This window comes from Varanus komodoensis, unplaced genomic scaffold (genome assembly GCF_004798865.1).
Source record: "Varanus komodoensis strain SLA01 unplaced genomic scaffold, ASM479886v1 scaffold15, whole genome shotgun sequence".
Classification (NCBI taxonomy): Eukaryota; Metazoa; Chordata; class Lepidosauria; order Squamata; family Varanidae; genus Varanus; species Varanus komodoensis.
The window spans coordinates 28,540,821-28,562,408 of record NW_025335440.1 but is presented as its reverse complement, the minus strand read 5'-3'; the positions used below and the strand labels follow the sequence as shown (position 1 = coordinate 28,562,408).

The window sequence follows — 21,588 nt, the reverse complement described above, 5'->3', positions numbered from 1 at the left end:
ACAGAAAGAAACAGCTCAGCAAAGAAGAGGGGAAAGGAACAGAGGCATATACCTGCAGAGAGTCTTGGTTTTCAGAGTGACTAACAGGAGTATAGTCATGAAGAGAAGAGCTGTGAAGGATACTCATGGAAGCTGAACTCACCATGGAATTACCATGTCTTCTGTTACTGCCAGCTTCTTGTGTATCTGCTCAAAAAACAAGGGGAAGAAAGAGTTAAACAGCCATTTAAAAGCCAATACAAAAAGGGTGCCTTTTATTTTATTGAGAAAGCATGATTTCCACATTCCTTTTAAGTGTACTGTGTTCTTAACTTCCTTTATCTGAGCCCAAATTTTGTCATGCAGTGGACTAAAATACACCCACACTCTGAAAGGAAATGAGAATGGTGAAAGTATTTATGTCACAAGATGCATTTTAAGCATTTTTGTAGTGTACACTATCATATAATTTTTAGATGCATTTCTCAGATAAAGATTTAAGATGACTTACAGGATTAAAACACCAAAAAGAAAGAAAGAAAGAAAGAAAGAAAGAAAGAAAGAAAGAAAGAAAGAAAGACAGACAGACAGACAGACAGACAGACAGACAGACAGACAGACAGACAGGCCAATTTAAAACAGAAAGAAAGGCCAATTTAAAACAGAAACCATAAAATACAAAGACCTGATTAAATAACCAAGAAAGCCCTTCATATGCTATAAAATGCTGAGAGTAAAGTTTTAGCCTGGTTACAAAAAGACATTAAGGATGGTACCAGGTAGATCTCACTGGAGAGAGTATTCTACCCTAGGAAGCCACCATCACAAAGGTTTACTGTTGTTCTCATTTGGAGAAAAGCCTCAGATTTTGACTGCAGTTGATTTAACATGTATATCATCAACTGAGAATATCTGTAGCCTATTCTTGACCTTTGCATTTGTGGGGGAATTTTTATATGTACACTTCCTCACAAAGTTCATAAATTTTAATGTGTGACCTGGCAATATATAAGTCCAAAGGGACTGGTAATAAGATCTATTAGTAGCCCTGGACATAACAATTGTCTTGGGAAGCAATATTAGTTGGATTAAAAAAAGGTTGAGAGGGACATATCCCAGTGATACCACAGCATACTGGAAAAGGGCCCACACATATACTCTCATTATTGTGGCATCATGTGAATCAGGCCTTTAGGAGAGAGAAGCAGAGCTGGAAACAAGGAATTTGATGAAAAAGGAATATTTTTCTTATGTTGACCTCTGAATGCATGTCATAATTTCAAACACTGTTTTAAGTGCATTTAACACAGCCTATTTAATTTAATATATTTTAAAACAATTGAAACAATAGCAGTTTAGAGCAGTAACTCTTGCAAGGAAGAATAATCTCTTTGAGGACTGTATCACAGAACCTTGCACAAGGACAGGAATATTAATCAGAACAGAATAAAAGCAGAAGTGACTACAGCTTAGTGGTAGTATGCATACTTAGCATATAGATAGTCCAGAAAGTCCTATGTTCAATTTCAGTATCTCAAATCATTAACAAAAAAAGAAGTAGGTAGCAGATAATATGAATGGCCTCCACCTAGAAAGCCTCTACCAGTCAGGGTACACAGTACTGGGCTAGAAAAATAGTCTGCTTTTGTGTAAGGCAGCTTTCTGGAATACCAATATGGCACATGCCATTTTGTCAACACAAGGGAAGTGGAGAAAGTCAACCTCAAACAGCACTGCCTTCTACAGAAGTAAAAAAAAAAGCATCTGACTAGGTCCTTTCTTTCCTATGGAAGATATCTCATCTTTCCCAAAGCACATGAAACATTTACAGTACACATTATCTAAGGATATACAGTAGCAATTATTACTTTGCTTTGTTCGACAGTTTTTTACTTGATAATCAAACATTAAATAATTACTTGCTTGAAAAGGGCAGTATTTCCCCTGAAATTCTTTTTAAAACAAGTACTTAGCTACTTCAGAGGAAAAAGAGGAAACAAGTATGAAAAGAACTCACCTAGTGTGCTCTCGCTAGGGTCATCAGGGTCTGGAGCATTATTAAGTAGACTGTGCATGTCTCCACGTCGACGTTGTCTATGCCTTCTCCGATACTGAAATTCAGCATAGTCCTGCATAAACCAAACGTTACAAAATACAGGGGAGCATGCAATAATATTTTGGAGTATAACAAACAGCACATTTAAAGAAAAATGAATGCCTGTGATTTTATGCATTATAAAATCACCCATGTTCATAAAAAGTAAGTAGCAACCTACATCATGCAAGCTTTTAAAAATAAAAAATGTAGATTACCCAATTCTAAACTACTAAATTAAGCTAACAATGCTTTCTATAAAGCTGCTGCTGTACGACCGCTTGCAATCTGATTGCAACAATTCTGAAGTCTAATTTTCTCATTTAAACATGTTAAAATGCAATCCTACACGTCTACTCAGAAGTGAACCCCAGAGTTCTTTAAGGTAACTAAATATAGGATTAAACACTGTTATATTTCTATTCTATATATATCAGGTATTATCTTCTATTTGTCCTAATAAGGCAACACAGCAAGGTCTCAAGCCAAAATATTTAACAGTTTAAGCAGCAATTAAAAAGTTATGGATGTGCTTAGCTTAAGAACTGAGTCTACATCAATGTAGTCAATATTTATTCTACAATTTATAAAAGTGAAATATGTTTTAACAATAATCATATGCTCATGTTCTGCACTGATTACTTGTACTGTATGCTTCATATTGGATAAATGCAAACTTTTTATTTTTTGGTAAGGGTAAAAAGGCTATGGCAAGTTCTATGTTCTGTAGTACATCTTTTTAGGTACAAAAGCCTCTCAATATTTGTAACAAGATAACAAAGAAGTAATCCAGCTTTTCAGAGGTTTCAAGGAGTAGCACCCAAAACAGTGTTGCACATGTTATTTTTTCAAAGGCCATAGAACAAGTATGGCTTCTGCAGTAGACATAACAATAGATCAAAATTCATAGTGTGATTAGGAGAAGTGTAACTAGAAATTCCTAGTGTTCAGAGATGTTATATATTACTTGAACATTACTTTGTAATAAATGGCAGAAAAGGCACTATCTCTAACTGCTTGTATTTACCCTTTTCTACAGGGGGGATATTTGTTTAATTGAAAAGCTCTTTCATTTTAACACTGATACTTAAGTTTTACATATCAACCAAAACATACTGCCTTTTTAAAAAAGCCTACATCTGTTCTGCTCAGGTGGGAGGAAGGAAGGGACACACAGTAATGCAATCTATTATGCCTTAACTTAATTTTACATTATAAAAATAAATCGCAAACAAAACTACCTGGTGGATTTTTCTGCAAAAACAAAGTCTATAAAATAGTCTTGTACCAATCCAAATATTTACATTTTCTTCTACCAATCCACATATTAACATTTCCTTAGCATATGTGGCAGTTTAATATTAGGTTGTCCAAATTATCTGCAAGGTATCTGGAAACTATCGCACTGTGCTAAATCAGAAGTCTAGGTTTACAGTTATACTAAGTTCACTGTCACTAATCACTGCTAAACAGAAGTTTTTTTTAATTTAATCAGCCTGTTTTCCTGCCATTTTCATCCTGCAATGTGAACAATTCTTTGGTTTGATAGGCCATGTTCCTCAGTGCAGAATCGGGAATTCCTTGTTCAAAATCAAAAGGCCAGAACAAAAAAAGGATGAAACTATTGGAAAGAGAGAGAGAGAGAGAGAGAGAGAGAGAGAGAGAGAGATCCTATGATCTCTCTAGAAAGTTCAATTAAAATGTTATTTCTCCAAAAAAAGCATATATATTATGATTTAAGACTAAAAGTAGAACAAATATTATAATACACTTATATAAAAGTGTATACACATTTTGAGTAATTAACACAATGCTGGCCACCATAACTTAAAAAGCATATCAAAGAATTGGTGAAATAAAAAAATGGGATAAAAAAGGCAACTAAGAATCTGACAAAACTACCAAAGTACAATTGATCATGGCAACAATGAATACACTAATATTTATTTTTCAAAATTCAAAAACTGCAGTCTTTAGGATTGTGCTATAGAATCCATTGGGATTTACTTCCAAGTAGACATGCATAGGTTTGCGTTGTTAGTGATACAGTGATTAAAGGACAAAAGGACCTTTTTTCTCATACACAAGGCACTGCCAGCTTAAAAGAATGCATTGTCATAAGATGGGAGTATTAACCAACACAAGCTAAGCCTTTTGAAAAGGACTGAACAAATGGTTATTAACACTGAGAGTTAAGAATGTGATTTCCATGTCTAGATGCAGCATAGCTAATTTATTAGATGCTGATTCTTGTACATGGGATAGCTCAGCTTCTCAGAAACAATTGGTTGGCCCAAGTCAATTACAAGACTACAGCCGCTAACACATCTTTTGTCCGATGCTGGTAATGTCATGGTTTTTTTCCTTCCCTAATGCTTAGTTGGAACCCTGAACTAATTTGCATAATATGGTCAATTTTACAGTCTAAAGGCACAGCATCAAATAATGCCCTCACATCTTTCATAGCACTAAGGTTGAAGAGCAGGACACAAATACTGTGTACTCTTTGTATGTAAACATACGTTACTCCTTTATAATAATTTATAAGTTTTATTATTGCTATCTAATTACTTAAAACATAGCATTATAGAAAGAACTGGGAAAAGACAAGCAAGCCAATTTGCCTATAAGAAGCAAACTACATTCTTGCAAGCATGGTGTTACCCAGCAACAATAGAAAAGGAAATATACAAAAATACGTGGATTTTACCAAATGCAGGGGGAGGGGTTACTGTCCCTGAATTGTGCTTATCCCTTTAAGACACAAACAAAACATCCAGAAGGAATGCTGAAGTAGATCTTTATCATTCTCCAAGACATCATATCTTGCATTGCAGGATAGCCTCATTTTATTTTGTAAGATTGCACTGTGCGATGCCTGTTGTGCATTTGCTTTCCTTTTGTTAATTCCTTCCTGTGCCTGCATGACAGATTAGGCTGGGCTAACTGTGCTGTCTCACATGCAGAGATGGGGATTCTTTGCCTACTGTCCTCCTAGTTCTCTTCAACCCTTAGGAGAGGTGTACCACCCTGGAATAACACAGTCATTCCCTGCCTACAAATGATGACACTAATTGTGCTGCAAATTTCCAAAGGTACACTGGTTAACAAACATTTATAGCTTGGCAACAAACTCATGAAAAATACCTTTGAACATTACACACCAGCTGTGGAAAACCTGTCTCAGCTCAGTGCTTTTGATACTAGCGAAATGGGTAGAGGCTGCAAAAGGTGATGATAAATTATAAATTAACCTCTCCTGGTTAATCAAAAAGAGCAATACTGGTTTCTCTCCTGCATTTTGTACAGCTGCTGACAAGCTGCAAATTAAATTAAAACTAGAGAAAGATAAATCTGTGGTGAAGTGCCTGCGGAACACGATATGTATAAGCCTGCACTTAAACTTCATTGAAATGTAAGACATTTACATTCAAAAGCTAACTGGGAAATATCAAGAAAAATACTAACTGTACCAGAACATCACACTACAGCTGTCAGTTGGTTGTTGGCTTTGATTCAAGAGCCACCTCAGACAGATGAACAATGTGGCAGTACTTGCAAGGATGTCCTGTCCATTACCACCTTACGTATGGGTTTTCTTCTTTGATAATGAGCACATAGAGAACTTCACTTGCAAGAGAGAGTGAGCAGATGCTACTGTAGCTAGGACAATTGTCACTGGTTTCTCAGCTATAACTAAAGTGGAACTGGGGAACTAGAATGCCACACTGTGAGCACTCGGAATAGGGATTCATCTTTTACATCCCAATCCTAAAATATAAAATTAAATATATTTCCTTCTATTGTAAAGCAGAAAAAATAGAACACTTGTCCAGACTTTGCAAACTTTGGAACAGTTTGCAACAACGTTAGGAAGCTAATCATGCAGTCAAATTATATAATCATTTCCATAATATGCAAATTTATATAATTAAAAGTGACAAAAATTACCTCAGGGGATGCAAATCCTAAATATTCCCAATCCCATGTTCCACCAGCAAAGCTATAAGTTAAACAGACTTTGTTATTGAAGAATAGCATAAATTATGAATAGTTCCGCCTTCACCAAAACTGAGACCAAAAATAACTTGCTACTTAACTGTTAGTTATTAATGTGCAAATTTAACTACTCTCAAGGAAAGTATGGAGAACTTAAAAATGGAATTGCTGTTTTAACTAATACTTTAAATAGGAACTAATGATGATCCATAAACACTTCAAAACAAAGCACAATAATATGAGAAACAGTTCATTTTGGGTGGGCTTTTTATGTCTGTAACCTAACATCTTTTAATACATTTTGAATTAGACAATAAAAATGCTGTTCAAGCTTTTATGCCGTAGACTTTTCAGCATTTGAAAATGAGTTCAGAGAAATCTATTTTAATTTGCAACAAATTATGTCTATTATTTTGGATTGTTTTCTGTTTGTTTCTGCTTTTAATTAGAAATGCATCAAATTTCCTTAGCTTCATTGATTATCCTATCCTGCATCTTTCCTCTGGAATTTCATTCCTAGGATAATGATATGATACTGTCTTTTCATTAATCTTTATGCCCTTTCCTCAAAACTTCCCTCTGATGCAAAATTCTCAGTTTATCATAGCAAAACATTTAGCATTTCTATTCTATCTCAAATTCTACAGGGCTGTAGTCCCTGTTACTGGCAATACTGCTGTATCTATGTAAAAAATCAACAGTCAACAGGCTGTTTTTCTTGGCTGGGTACTTTCATAATAAAACATACCAAGCAGATACATTTAACATTTAAAAATTCTACCAGTATTTTGCAGTTACTAAGCAGCAGCACTACATCTTTTGCAGGTTGTTTCATGTATAAATCTTTCCCATCTTAAAATTTTGGCCATGAGCAAAGGCATCTTAAAATTTGCAAACAATTTAAAACTGTGAAACAAATATTGTAGAGTTTTAAAAATGTATTCTGCAAAGCAAACATACCTGGGCTATCTCTATTATTTCTCTAAGCAAGCAAGTGTGTAAGGCAGGCTTACCCAATTTGGTGGCTATAACCTGAACTTCTTTGGGTGTGCAAATCTCTATTATGATCAGGTTACCTGCGCCTTGGAGCTTCTGGAGAATCTGCAGGAGCAACTCCCCGAGCTACAGAGGCCAAGAACTCTTGCCTCTTTTGCTGCACATGGCATGCTGCACGGATAATTTTATGACGAGGTGTACGCAGGTAAGGCCTGTTCACTTTCTGAGCAAGGTCCTCTGTAACCATTTCAAGGTCTGTCTATAACAGAAAATAAATGTTAGTGACAATACCTCATAGGATGAATAACAGAATAATTTCTAGTATTCAATATCATCTGCATCTGGCTGAATTGTCTAAGTTTTTATTTAATGGTAGTGTCATTGTTTTTTAGAATGTTTGTTATGGTTTTTATTACCACATTAATTTTATAAATATATAAAATAAAATATGTTTTATTTTTATGTGCTACCTTGGGAGGACTCCTGCTCTGAAGAGAAGCAAAGAAATATTTTAAATAAATAAGTAAAACATCTATGATGAAGATAGATCAAACTGTATGGATGCTTCATAGTTCCTGGCCAGCTTTACCATGCCTTGCCCTGAAAAGCCTAAGTGCTTTCAAATGGAATAAAACAACATATATTTGTTAAACCATCCCACAACTTCGGTAATGGGATGGTCTACAAAAGTTTTAAACAAACAAATTCCGAGGACTGAGTCCTTATATTGTAAACTCAGAATTTCCATTACATAACATAAAGAATGCACATCTCACTATGCCAGTGATGCACTGGTGGGCAATTAGGATGAATGACAACAGTATAACAATACACTAAGGCACAATTCATCTGAGTTAAGTACTTTTAAGAATCTTAATTCGCAAGGGAGGATTAAGTCTGAGTTTAGATCTCTTTCACTGAACTCAATGGGAATTGTGTATGCTCATCTTTGGCTGGAGTGTGTCCTCAGAATGCAAATCTAAGGAAAATTAGTTGGACTTCAGCACTGTTGAAAGACCTATTCTATATTCATAACCAGTAAAATGTAAAATATTAATTGTGGAAGAAACCACCACTGGAGCATCCATTACCTGCATAAGTTCAAATATTTCTTTCTTTGTGCTTTTTGGTTCTAGAAAGAATCCATATGGGTAAGAACACTTCAGGATGCGTCGAGTTTTAAGGAGTTCATGTACTGCATCTTCAATGAACGTAGTATCTGGGCAACCTCCTTCAGCTACAAAAGAAGTATTGCAAATAGTGTTTTGTTATCCACCTGCTAATGTAATGACTTTTTCAACAGCAGGGTTTTTTTCTAAACTTAGTATAAAGTGTTTCTGTAAAATTAGGGCTGCTTCTCAAATTGTAATCTAGACAGTAAATAGGAATATTTCTATAAATAGGTTCACTATCTGACTGCATTCAGATTTCTCAGTTCACAAAACTGCAGTGACATTGGCCCAGATCCAAAGAAAGTTAATCACACTAAACTACTGCTCTGGTATTCCAGAGAAGAATTTATGACATCTGGGGTGTGGGAAGATATTAGCTGATATAATGTCATTGCAGAGAATGTCTAGACAATAGAAGACACAAACTGAATGCCATATAATACAATATAATATTGCATTAGCCTGTTATCCAAAGTAAGAAGGTCAAATCAGAAAAACGCTCACCTTGGAAGGGAAAATAAATAGCCATTAGAAATAAATGTTTTTTGAAAATACAAGTTCTTTATTCTGAGTGCCAGAAGGTATCACAAAAACACTGATACACTTACTTCCACTGAGAGCTCTGCTTAGCTGCTCCATCTTTTCTTTGGCTGTTTTGAGAAGGCGCTGTTCTAACTAAAAGTAGGGAGGGATTAAAAAATGTGATAAAACTTGATGTTTTGAATTAATAAAGCTGGAAAATAATTTTAAGGAACTATTTACAACCATACTTGATAGCTGAGCTCATGGTTCTTAAACCTTGTGTAATAGTGCATAAATCTATCAAGTTCTTGAAATCTTTTGTGTTTCTTTTCAGCCTGAAAAATAATTACAGGAAATAAAGAGAAAAAAATCATCAATGTATGAGGCTGATTTGAATTTATCACTTATAGGCAAAAGCAAGTGTGCATTCAACCATTTAAACTGTAAATAGTAGAGTTTTATTCACAAACAGCATGATAAAGAATTTTTGGTGAAGCAATCAGCCACCCAAAATACAACTTACAGAATGCAAAAGTCAAAATAAGTTAAGAGGTTGACAAACTTGGATACCAACTTTCTCCTCACTACATAAAATGACTTAAGAAAAGGAACAAAGAACTGAATGCTTGAGAGTGTCCCTGTTTACTAACTACAACTATAGCAACTGTTTGAGGACTACAGGATGAGGGAAGCATCTGTCTGTTGTCTGTCTTTTCTTTCTTAAAATCTGCTATAGTAGGTGGTAGTCCTAAAGCAACAACCTCCTCTACCTTTCTAGTCCTGCTGGTTTCAGGCCTTGGAGATGGCAGAATCCATGGACAAATCCAAAATGTATAAAAAACCTCCCCACTGAATTGAATTGGTAGGAATAGTCTGCAAATTTTGGCCGAGTTTTGGTCATCAGTGATCTCATCCCTCCCTAATGTTTTTGAAATGTATAGAAGTTATGGGTGAAGGGCAAGACCTTTTCTCTCACTGTGCTGGATTTTGAAGACTGCCAGGATTCAGTCCTACACACATGCTCCAGAGAATAAGACCAACTAAAACAGTGGGGCTCAATTATGAATAAACATGCAGGGGATGGCATTGCCACAATGTCTCCAAAGCACAAGGCAATGTCACAAAAGAGACCCTGCTTCTCCCCTGAATCTGAGGCTCAGGAAAGAAGGGGCTGATGATCAACTTTGTGTTGTGCTTCTGAGATTCTCAGTGAAGAATGGTACAAACTCAGAATTGAGTGATAATTATCAAAGCATTTGGGGATGTCTGGTTAGCAGTATAAAGAGTTCAATGAAGATGAAAAATAAGAAAGATCTGCTCGAAAGGAAGGACGGACAGACAGGCAGACAGATGGACAGTCAGTAGTTCTGTGCTTTTTCTAACTGGTCAATTTCTTACCTCTGCTGTCATTTCCTTAGACTGTTCCTCTACGTGCTGAATTACTTCATAGCGAGTACATCTATAATAACCTCCAGTGGAAGAACTATGTTTCTTCCATTCTTCCAGGCAAATCCAACAGAAATCATATTTACACTTCAAGGGGAAGAAGAGAACTAATGTCTTAATCTGGTTGTGTCAAAGCTTTGTTGCAGTGAAATCTAGAGCATTACAACAACAGAAATTCAGAATGTTTTTCCCACACTATTATTCAAAGGCTATACTGCCTTATGAAAATTTGGCTTGAACCTTTGTTCTGACATAGCATTTACAAACACTATGGCCTGATTCTTTTGAGTAAAAACATATCAATCACCAGTATGGCTCATTCTTATAATTAATTTGCAGGTTAGCTTGTGCAGTGCATCTGTTCAAGATGTAACCCTAACCTTAAGTTCACTAGTAACTATTAATATGTTGAACCAGTTTGGATATAGTTCAGTGTTACATTAATACATACAGTCTTTCTAAACTGCTTGATCTTACTTCAATAAACCAACCACAATTTGCTTTGTTTTTGATGTAATGCCAAACGACAGTTGATTTAAACCAGGAAGATAGTGTTTCCAATCTGTTTTTCATTACTGTGACAGAGGGTAAGCTCCCTTGGGAAACCTTGAGACTTGCCTATGCTCATTCATCTGAACTTAGCCTATGAAAAGATCCAATCTGAAGCTAGAAAAAGGAGATGACAGCTGCAAAATGATGTTTACTGGGAAATGTTGTACACCTAAAATTCTCCTCTCTACTCCCAATAATTCCAAAGCAACTCCAGCTTTTCCATGACTGCTATGAACATAGCATAAAGAAGACTACCAGCTTTGATTACATTCACATAATTGGTGTTCTGCCTAGCTTGACCCTAACAAAAGTGTTTGGAGCGTTGTCTGGATTCCATTTCCATGTTTCGAATGCTATGTAGGTGAAGCAACCTACATATGTACATTAGACTCCTTAAATGGGAGAGAGACTGCCATTGAAGTTACCAGTTGAGGGAGCGAGAGAGTCTCTCCAGGTGTCCTGTCTGTCCAATGACTAGTTTGGAGTGTCTGCATCTTGTATTGTGTCAGGCTAGCTGGACAGATTGCGGATGCTGCTGATGTACTGACCACCCTGCAACCCATCAGTCTCCCTACCTGAGCTGATGTAGGTGGTCTTGGATGTGGAGTCCCTCAAGCTGTTGCTTATGGAAGATGTCAACATTCATGCTAAGGGACTGTCTCAGCATGGCATCAGCTTGCTGCATGTAGTAGGCCATACTCGATACTTGATCTTTTCAGCCAGATATGAGGATGGGATCTCTGTGTGTGTGGGGCGGTGTGCTTTGACTCAGCCATTGTCATAGTTAAATCATTGCTTTCTGAGATTTAGACTGGCAATGTATTTTTCCTTGGGTGAAGTGGGGGGCATTAAGATGGTCATCCCTAAAGGCTAATGGATTCAAATGGTTCCATGAGGGCTTTGGGGGATTTTCCAGCTGATATGACAGGTGCTCTTGTTGAAGCCCTGGTCATGATGTAGAAATGACCTGGGAGACTGACATGATTGCTCCTAAGCGCCCTCTCCGTTGTAAAGTTCATACGGATAAGTGGTACAACACAGAGCTGAGAGCAGTGAAACAATTTAGGAGACAACTTGAGTGCCAGTGGAGAAAGCTCCCAAAGAATGTAAAAGAAACCTGGTCAGATACTTTTTGAGGCAGTGAGGGTGGCAAAGAGACAGTATCTCACTGCCATTATTCAGTTTACCCTTTACTGTGCAAGAGAGCTTTTCAAGGTTGTCCAGGGCTTATTACATTCTGGCCTTAAGGACATCATGGAACTATCTCAGGCCTGCTATAATTTACGCATTGTGCACTTCCAGGAAAAAAATCTCTTACATCCACATGGGCTTGTACTCCATAGTTAAAACAGTTGAATCTGTGGAGATAACCAGAGCACAGCCTGGTTCAGTTTAATTGGATGAGTTTCAGCTGGGACAGCTCAATGATGTTGGCAAACTGTGTGGACAGGCTCATGTAACCAATCTCTGAACTGGATGCTGGCCCCTTCTGGCTTATAAAAGGCAGCAAGGATGGAATAACTAGCTGGAACATGGAGAGGATTAATGCCTTTTTGCTAGAGGGAGAAATCCCATTCTGCCTTAAAGAGGCAGTGATGAGACCACATCTGAAGAAACCCTCCCTTGTTCCAGAATATCTGAATAACTTTAGACTGGTAGAAAATATTCTTTTCCTGGGTAAGGTTCTCGAGAGGGTCACTGCCATTCAACTCCAGGCACTTTGGGATGAGATGGATTATCTGCATCAAATTCAGTCAGGGTTCAGGTCTGGTTTTGGCACAGAAATAGCCTTGGTTGCCCTGAATGATGAGCTATGTCTGGAGAGAAAGCTGGGGGCACTACATTGTAATGATTCTGCTCCTACTTGGATGGCTGTCTCTGATCCTAGTTGGATGGTGGTGCTTGGGGAATATTGTTCAGCCCTGTGGATTCTCCAGCATGGAGTTCTGTCCTCCATACTAGTATCTGGATTATCCCACTGAGTGGGATAATCCAGAGTTTTGGAGTGCATTGCCATCAGTTTGCTTGTAATATGCAGCTTTATTTCTCCTTTACACCATCAGCAGATAAAGCTGTGGTTGTGCTAAACTGGTGTTTGGCTATGACAATCGACTGGAAGAGTTCTAACAAAGTGAAGCTCACTCCTGACAAGACTGAGATGCTGTTTGTGGGTGATTCCATTGACCAAACGGAAGGACTTCAAGCTGTTCTAGATGAGGTTGCATGTTTGTAGCTTGGGTGTGGTCCCTAATCCACTTTTGACACTGGAGACTCAAGTGGCCTCAGTGGCTCAGAGTGCCTTCTACCAGCTTCAGCTGGTGGCCCAGCTACAACCCTATCTGAACAGGGATAACCTGGCGTCAGCAATCTATGCTCTGATATCTCTAAATTAGATTATTGTAATGCACTCCAGGTAGGGCTGCCCTTCAAGACAGTTCAGAATGTAGCAGACAGATTAATACCCAGGATCTGTAGGCCCAAACACATAAAACTGGTTCTGGCTTACTTTCATTGTCTGCCTGTATGCTTCCAGTCCCAATTCATGGTTTAGGATTGCAATACCTGTCGGAGCATTTCTCCCAACCATGATCTGGTCAGACAGTATGCTCAACCTGTGGGGCCTTCCTCTAAGTGTTAACTCCAAAGGAGGTGTGGAGGATGGGAACAAGGAAGGAGCTTTCTCTGGGGTGGCCCCCTTCTATAGAACAACCTTCCCACTGCAGCCCAGGTGTACCAAAATTGTCATCTTTTCAGTACAAGATTAAGATGGCCCTCTTCTCCAAGGCTTTTAAGGACTTATTTGGCCACCTAAGGTTTGAGGGTGACAACCCAATCCAGGTGTTTTGCAGAGGCATTCTTGTTTGTTTTAGCTGTTTTAAACTTTTTATTTTTTCTGATTTTATGTTATTTATTGCCTGCTTTATGGATTGTTGTAAACCACACGGAGAGTTCCGGCTATGAGAAGGGATCGAAATGGAATCTTGTCCAAAAATTAATAAAGAGCTAGTTTTGAGATGGAGCAAGAGACTGATTGTTAAGAGTAACATGAACACCATCTTTAGAAATGCACAAAGTAAACTTAGTTGTAATTTTTTATATGAGAAATACAGTATTCTTTCAACAGTCTTTGCTTACTTTTGCACACTGCATATGGTTGCAGCCTTCATTCTTCTGAATTGGAGATTTGCAATTGGCGCATGGTTTAGAGTTTGTGAGTAACCATAAACAGTTGGCAGCATCTTCGTAAGCCTCACTAACTCCCACAACTTTGAAAAGGGACACAAAGTTAAGGCTTTATGTATATATTGTATTAAAAGCAAAAGTCATCACTGCATTTTCAAAAATTTCTAAGTGTGTAATTAGAATATTTTTAAAATGTACTGGAATTCATTCTAACACCCTCTTGTAAGTCAAAAATGAATTTCAGATAGGTTTTTCCCCCCATAAGCCAGAACGATGTAGCAAGCACTAGAAAAATCTATAACTAATCAAATAGTCTGATCTAACTGCTAAAAGGCAACATAATGAAAGATTACTTGCACACCTATCCTTTCTGCCAGCTTTTGCAATTTTCCATTTAATTTCCTAAATAATTTTAAACTTGTTTACTATAATAAACATTCCACCCAATTAAAAGTATTGGAAAGCATTTGATTTCTGCAATGCTTAACAAGAAACAGTATTTTGTTTGATGAATATAAACTATATCTTACCTGTATAAATTATACAGATTTGTATTTATAAATATAGATTTTGACTTGGAAATCTGCTGCCCAGAGAGGTATGCCTGCACTGCCTCTTTATTCTTTTTGGTGCCAGGCTAAAACCTTTTTATTTTCCCAGTATTTTAATGTTTGAATGGTTTTATCATATATTTTATATATTGTATATTGCTTTTTAATTGAACTGCTGATGTGTTGTTATTGTCTTTGTAAACTGTCTTGAGAGTGCACTGAAATATTAGACAGCATATAAATGTGTTTAAATGAATAAATAACCTGAAATGTTGCTTCTTTGGTTACATTTTAGTTTCAAGTCCCTACAGTTATTAAAAGTAACTTGCACCTTACAATATCTCATGAATAATAGATTCAATCATGAAATTATTTTCAGTCATCAAACCCTGACTTTCAATATAATTTAAACAAGGCCATATCTTGTTTATCTTTGTTAAAATTAAACTGTTCGAACTTAGGTCTGCAATATTCATTATGATTCCAGCGGTTATATCCAGAATCTCATCGACCCTCCACTGATGGAAGGTTACAGCTTACAGAATGTATCTTTGCCTGATTTTTAGAGATTTCCCTTCTCCACAGCTCACCTCATTCAACAGGGTCACCCAATCCTCCGCATGGCATTTTCAGGTGGCTGCAAGGACTGCTGTGGGCAGAAGGGAGACTCCAGCCCAGCTGCATACACCTATATCTGAGTCCTACTCCCTGTAAATATTGATTTTTAAGTCTAACATTTCAAACTTTTCACCTAAAGCAGTGAAATCAGAAATTCAGATGTCTCATTAATAAAAATGCAAGTCACACTCTACAGAAAACTTTGCCCAATCAGCCAAGATCAATTCAAATTATCTGCTACTTACCCATGCTTTATTAAAACCAGTTCATCTTATCAGGCAAGTTTGAGAAAACACAGTTTCTCCTCACTGCTCATATCATCTCCCTAGCTTGTTCACATTCAATTTAGGTGGTAATGCTCTCTGTTCTGGAAAGAGGCTATTTTTCCTTACTGGTACATAAAGATTTTCTATTATATAATCATGGAGAATTACTACAAATTGAATTTAAAAAGACCATAATGGGCATTCTTACGCTCTTCTGGTTTCATTTCAGTTATCTTTTGCAGCCAGTTTTTCCATGTTTCACAGTCACAGGGTTCATGTGCTTCACCCAGACACTCCCTGAAAAATTGATCCCAGGTTTAAAATTGTGAAGACTGAACTCCTTTTTTTAAAAAAGCCAACCAACCATGAATTAAAGAATATGAGTTCTTAATCAGTGCAAGAAAGCAAGTAAGTTTAATTTTATGAAACTTCAGTTACGTTTTGCTAAGATGTCTAAGTATGCATCCAAAGGAGGACGTACAAAGATCAGAAAGGGTATCCAAGAAACTGTACATGCTATGAAGCTGTGTTCTGATCAGGAAGATTTGGAGGGGGTGGGACTACTTTCCTGTCGTGTTACTTTTGCATGTGTGCAGTGTTCCTACCCTTGTTACTTAGGGATTCTGCCCCATTACTTAGGGTTTCTGCTTGATTCCCTCTATTTTATTCTAAGTTACAGTGGTTAATTATTTTTCACATTTATTTTGAAGTGCTAAATTTTTCATACTGTTCTGGTAGTTCCCATTTAAGAACTGACAGAGAGACAAGGAAGATTTCTGCAGTGAAAGTAACTGGGAGCAAAGATTAATCCTGCTTTTCTGTAGGAGGCAGAGCCATGAAAGAAATAAGAAATGGCGTTCCTCCCCTTTCTATGGGATACTGATGTGACTGAAGCTATCTCCTGCAGAAATGAGAGATAGCCCTTCTGTCCCTGCTCTACTACTTTGCTGGCTGAAGTATCTACCCGTCTCAAAACAACCCTCACAGACTAATTCAATAACTAGTAGGAATTAGGGAAGAAGGGCAGATCTTCAATGGATGGAGAAGTATAGCAATAGTTGGAAGCAGTTATCTTGATTCAGCCTTCCTATAGCATTAAGTCATGCATCGTATCTGATGGGAGACAGACTAAAATAACTGTCTACACTGTATGTTGCCAACTGTTAGGCAAGACAAACATGTAATGTCTTTAAAAGTATTTATACCACAGTTGCATTAAAAAAACCCAAGGCACCAATATTCTTGGTGCTTTGTAAAGGTAAAAGGACTATTTGTAGCTTCTGTAACTAAGGTAATTAATTTAATAACACATTGTTTTTTGACAGATGAGCATATGCAATATATCCCTTTCTGTTTTTAACCAGTTAAGGTACTTTATCATGAATGAAGAGAGTTTTCTTGAGAACAACCCAGAAGTTCTTCACATATTTCTCAGATTATTACAGCTAGTTTAAAAAGAAGCAATCAGTTTTCTGAAATGGAAGTTACACTGGTTCCAGATGGTGCCTGGGTGTAAATGTGTCAATAAGATTTCCAGATCGGTCACGACTCGCTCTTTTATGGGAAATAAAATAAAATAGCTTCAGACATCTGCTGTACATCTAACTTACACAAAGTAAAACTACTAAGATTAGCACTATGTCAGAAATAAAGCATCATGGACAGAACAATCTGCATTTCTCTGGATCAAATAATTTCTTTTTCTTTTCAAATGCTTTTTTGTGTGGAGAGGAGAGGAGATAAAAGAATGGCCACACAATCGAATCAGACAAATTGTGCTCATCAGACAAATGACCAAAGAAAAACATTAGCAAGAAAATAAAAGTAATTGCCATATTATAAATAGCAACTATCAGCTTTCAACATGCCCCCTGCTCTGAATTTATGCTACTCTTGAAATCTGAGTGTGTGCACATGTGTACATGCACACACATAAGTGCATATCATATGGCCAAATCCTGAGTAAAATTTGGCTATTTCAGAGAGAGTCTGAGCCTCCCTGAGCAAAATTGGGTTTCCCTCCGAAGTGTCCAGAATGGAAACTAAGCCATCCTGTTGTTTAGGGCTTGAAAGGGCTTCAGAAAGGTAGTCTGAAAAAAAAGCTATTTCCTTGATATAGGAAATACCTGGTAGCATAAAGGAGATGTAGCTCTGAAACTACTGTTGTACGAAGGGATTCGATTAATGAAACCTTTGTTCAAGGCTTCTGTCCTTTTCCTATTTCTGTCTCAGCAGAAAATAATAATGTGCTGCAGAACTTTTTTGTGAGAGGATCTGTTAGGGTCCTTTTCCTAAAACCTTCTTTTTCATTCTGCCCACTTACCGATATTTTTAAGGGTAACTTTTAAAAGTTACGTTTATTTTTGCTGTTGCTTGTTAATCTTTCTCACAACTAGTTATACAGTATTAGCTGTGTGACATTTTCCTGCACCCATCCCATCCCATCCCATCCCGTCTGCCTTATTTTGGCTTTAAGTCTTAAAATGTAACTGTGAAACAGGTTTAGGATCTTTTCCTAACCTGCATCCCTTGTATCTGTTGTTTGGTAATTTGGTAGAGTTATTACCAAGGGGCAGTTCTATTTTCATAGCAATTTCACATTAGACAATACAAAGGATTAGAGCTGTTGCTGTTTCTCTGCCATCCTAAACCAGTAAAGTACAAAATGCACAGAACCTGTATGTCTAAAATTTGGCAGGCTTTATCTTCACCAAAGGAGCAACCACACCGTCAAATGTTACCTACTTCTATCAAACAATGAAGCATTACTAACCAGCAGAAGAGATGCCCCTTCCCACAATCCACAGCAGGGGCTCTTAGCAATGGGAAATTAAGTGCTTCTGAACCAGTCGTATTTGACCCTTGTCTTGTTAGCCTGACTGCTCTTTCACAGGCTGGTGTAGGACACCATTTAATTGAAGGATTATTTTCAACAAAGGCCTGAAAAAAAGGGAGAAAGGAATTAGTTGTCATTTTGGATCAAACCTTTATGACTGAAACAAAGTTTAATTTGATGATGTAAAATCTTTATAGTTTAAAGCAGGCATAGAACCTAAAAAATTATAAAAGATAACAATCATTTATCCAGCTAGACAGTTAGCTGTAGTTATAGTAATGTGTAAAATTCAGTCAAAAACTATATAATACTAAATATTATGTAAACTATTTCAAATAATAATGTATTTTTATGCACATAGATTAAAAACTCAAATACTCATTCACCTGAGCCAACCAAAGTATGACATACTATACAGTTAGGAAATTAATGTGGATATAAGACAAAGAAAAGTATTTCACAACTGCAAATGAATACTGATTCTAGAAATGCATCATTAGCTACCTGTGATCATAAATGCAATGAAATTAAGGTATCAGAGAACTGAAAACATTACTATCATGTATTAGAAACATACTGTATGATGGGTGACTGCTGGTGGATTTAGCTGGGATGCAAAGAGGGGCTTTGGTTCATGAAAGAGGCTTGTTTTAGTCTTTTCTACATGCAGAGGAATTCCAGGATCAAGAAGAAAATGTGTCGTTTCCCAAATGAACGATAAAACTTCTATAACCAAAATAGCTAATATAGGGCACCCAGACGGTGGCTGAATGAAAATGTGATTTGTCTTCCAATATAGTAGCCATTATTAGCCACTCTGAGCAGCAATTGTCATGGAAAACAAGTCACTTTAAAAAAATAAATTACATTCATGTTTAACATGCCTTAAAATAGTTATTTTAGAAAACCTATCTAAAAGGAATTAGATAATCAATTCAGGCAGATGCTTTAGCCGCATGCTGTTAATCTGACAGTTTACCTTAATATCAAATTGAAGGTAGCGTTTATCCATCTCCTTGGAAACCACACTTTCTATTATCTCCACTGGAACAAGCTGGAAGCAATCATATGCTGGGCAAAAAATATTATGAGCTTCACCTTCTTGAATCTTCATATTCAAAAACCTTTTAAATATATATCAGGAATGAAAATGATTTATGGAGCAAAAAATCAACTTTCAAGTTGCTTTGTTTTAACAAAACCAGAGATAACATTAACTATGGGGTGGTGGGGGTGTTTGGCCTAGACTTCATGACAAGCTGTAGTTAAGCAACAATGGAAGAAGATGCCAAATTCATCCTTGTGGTCATGCCAAATACATTTTGGATGGATGTGTTGGAAAGCAAAGCCATAGTCTTCAGCTACCTAATATTCTGAGGAAAAGAAAGGGAGGTGGAAGAACTGCCAGATGCCATGGCTTGGTTGCTTATATGCTGGCAGACCAAAGGAAGAACAAAATGGATGGGCAGAGGCTTCTGCAATGGAAGGTATCAGGGGATGTGATGAGAACAAACAGCAGCAAACCTAGAGCTTACATGCTCTCCACTCCTTGCCCACTGAGAATCAGAGATTGCTGGCAGGGTGAGTTGGGGATGGAACTGAGAAACTATCCACTGATATTACTGTTTCTCCATCAATAAAAGAGGTGGAAAAACTGATCTTGGAGGCAGGATCACTGGAGGCAAAAGCCTCTCCCACCACTCCAGTGATTTCCAGTGAAACTGTTGCCCTGGTGCTGCTAAAAGCAATGCTGGAACAGAGTTGTTCCCTCCACAGTCCAACTGATGAACTAGTCTGCAGGGAAATGTTGGCAAGGGTCCACTGGATATGTTTACTACATCAGGACCAGCTGAGAGATGCATGCAGCTTGTGAATTCTTGGTATAGAGCAGGGGCATGTAATATGCTTTTGGAGCAACTAGCAACCCACACATATTTCTTCTTTTAACAAAAGGTTTGCTAAGAGCCTTGTGACCTTTCTGCTATCTCCATGCTATTAGATTTGAGTGGTGGATTTTTGTGTGAAGTCCCCAGGGTGTTGGGGGAACTGGCCTCAGATGCTTCAATGATGTTCATCTCAGGTTTAGAGAAAAATACCCAAATGCATACTTACGCCTCCCAACATGCTCTACAAAACTCATGTCCACAAGGCATATCCACTGGGTCTTCAAATACAGAAATATTACACATACAAATTTCACACTGCAGATGAAAAGAATCGTGTAAGAAAAACCACTTTTGCAAACCACATGAGAAACTCTTATATTTAACAATCTAGTCTGACATGTGGCATTCTCTTTTTGTAATTCCTTTTTATTTATTTCATTGATAAAGTAAGTGAAAGGGGTCATAACATGCTTCTTCCCACCCACCATTTAAACCTCAAAACAGCCCTGTGAAGAAAGGTTAGGCTGAGATACTGAATGCCCAAAGGTTACCCAGCAAATATCATGAAATTCAGCTCTGGGTCTTCCTAGACTTAGCTTGACACACTCATTATTACAGCATGCTGGCTCTTTTTGCACTCTTATCACATTTGGCACCATTATTTCTGAGTTACATCCTTTAAGTATATTGTATTCTACTTTGTAGTATGGGAAAATCAGGTGGCTTGTGCTGAGAAAAAAGAGACAGATGTGTTTTTGGTGAACAGTTAACAGAGATGCAGACACAGCAGATTTCTTTATCATTAGCATGTAACGCTACACTCTTGGAGAAGGGGACTACTGTGAGAACAAATGGGACTTGTAGCAAATCTCTACTTTCTTACCCTGCAGTCAGGTTTTCAGTTTGTTTTTCCAATTCCATATGCCATAGCAACTGAGCATGCTTAATCCTCACTGGGTTGTTTTAGTTACCCTACCCCACCGAATGCAAACCTTAATGTCACAACTGCAGATGAATAAAGTTTTCCACAAGAGCTTTTCCTAGTATAATAAAAAGACCTTTCGAATATCACAATCTGTGCTGATCTTACTGGACAAGCCTGCATAGTAAGGTTCCTTATAATCTATAAGAATATTAGTGGGTTGACCTTTACAATGTAGACAGAGAGTGTTGTTTTCTGGCTGAGAAGGGTGGCATTAAGCTGGACAAATACAGTTAAGAAATTGGATAGAATACAAGTGAAAAGCTAGAATTCTCTACAAAACTACTAGTGCTCTTCTGTGCAAATTTGTATAAAGCTGAGATTTTTTTGCTCTAACATGTATCGCTTTACATTTGAACCACATTTGACCATTTGATGCCCGTTCTCCCAGTTTTGAAGATATGCTTTTGAAACTCTTCTCAACCTTTTTTTGTTTTAATTCCCCACATGATTTGGTTTCATCAACAAACTTGCACCTCTCATCACTGAACCTTAATACAAGATC

The 21,588-nt window shown here is 37.3% G+C and overlaps 1 protein-coding gene across 3 annotated transcripts in view; it reads right to left on the bottom strand.

Moving 5' to 3' along the window:
* ANKIB1 (ankyrin repeat and IBR domain containing 1) overlaps positions 1–21,588 on the bottom strand; it is a 59,832-nt gene that overhangs the window by 5,439 nt on the left and 32,805 nt on the right. Inside the window, exons 7-19 of one of the 3 annotated variants that reach the window (XM_044425134.1) lie at positions 20,328–20,416; positions 19,195–19,339; positions 18,153–18,319; positions 15,588–15,676; positions 13,897–14,027; positions 10,162–10,296; positions 9,012–9,098; positions 8,850–8,916; positions 8,161–8,306; positions 7,150–7,328; positions 6,026–6,077; positions 1,997–2,108; positions 53–186 (exon numbers count right to left, since the gene is read on the bottom strand). In XM_044425134.1, the coding sequence (XP_044281069.1) occupies positions 53–186; positions 1,997–2,108; positions 6,026–6,077; positions 7,150–7,328; positions 8,161–8,306; positions 8,850–8,916; positions 9,012–9,098; positions 10,162–10,296; positions 13,897–14,027; positions 15,588–15,676; positions 18,153–18,319; positions 19,195–19,339; positions 20,328–20,416 (1,533 nt within the window). The remainder of the gene's footprint in view (positions 1–52; positions 187–1,996; positions 2,109–6,025; positions 6,078–7,149; positions 7,329–8,160; positions 8,307–8,849; positions 8,917–9,011; positions 9,099–10,161; positions 10,297–13,896; positions 14,028–15,587; positions 15,677–18,152; positions 18,320–19,194; positions 19,340–20,327; positions 20,417–21,588) is intronic. The other 2 variants (XM_044425136.1, XM_044425135.1) reach the window with 2 other exon arrangements.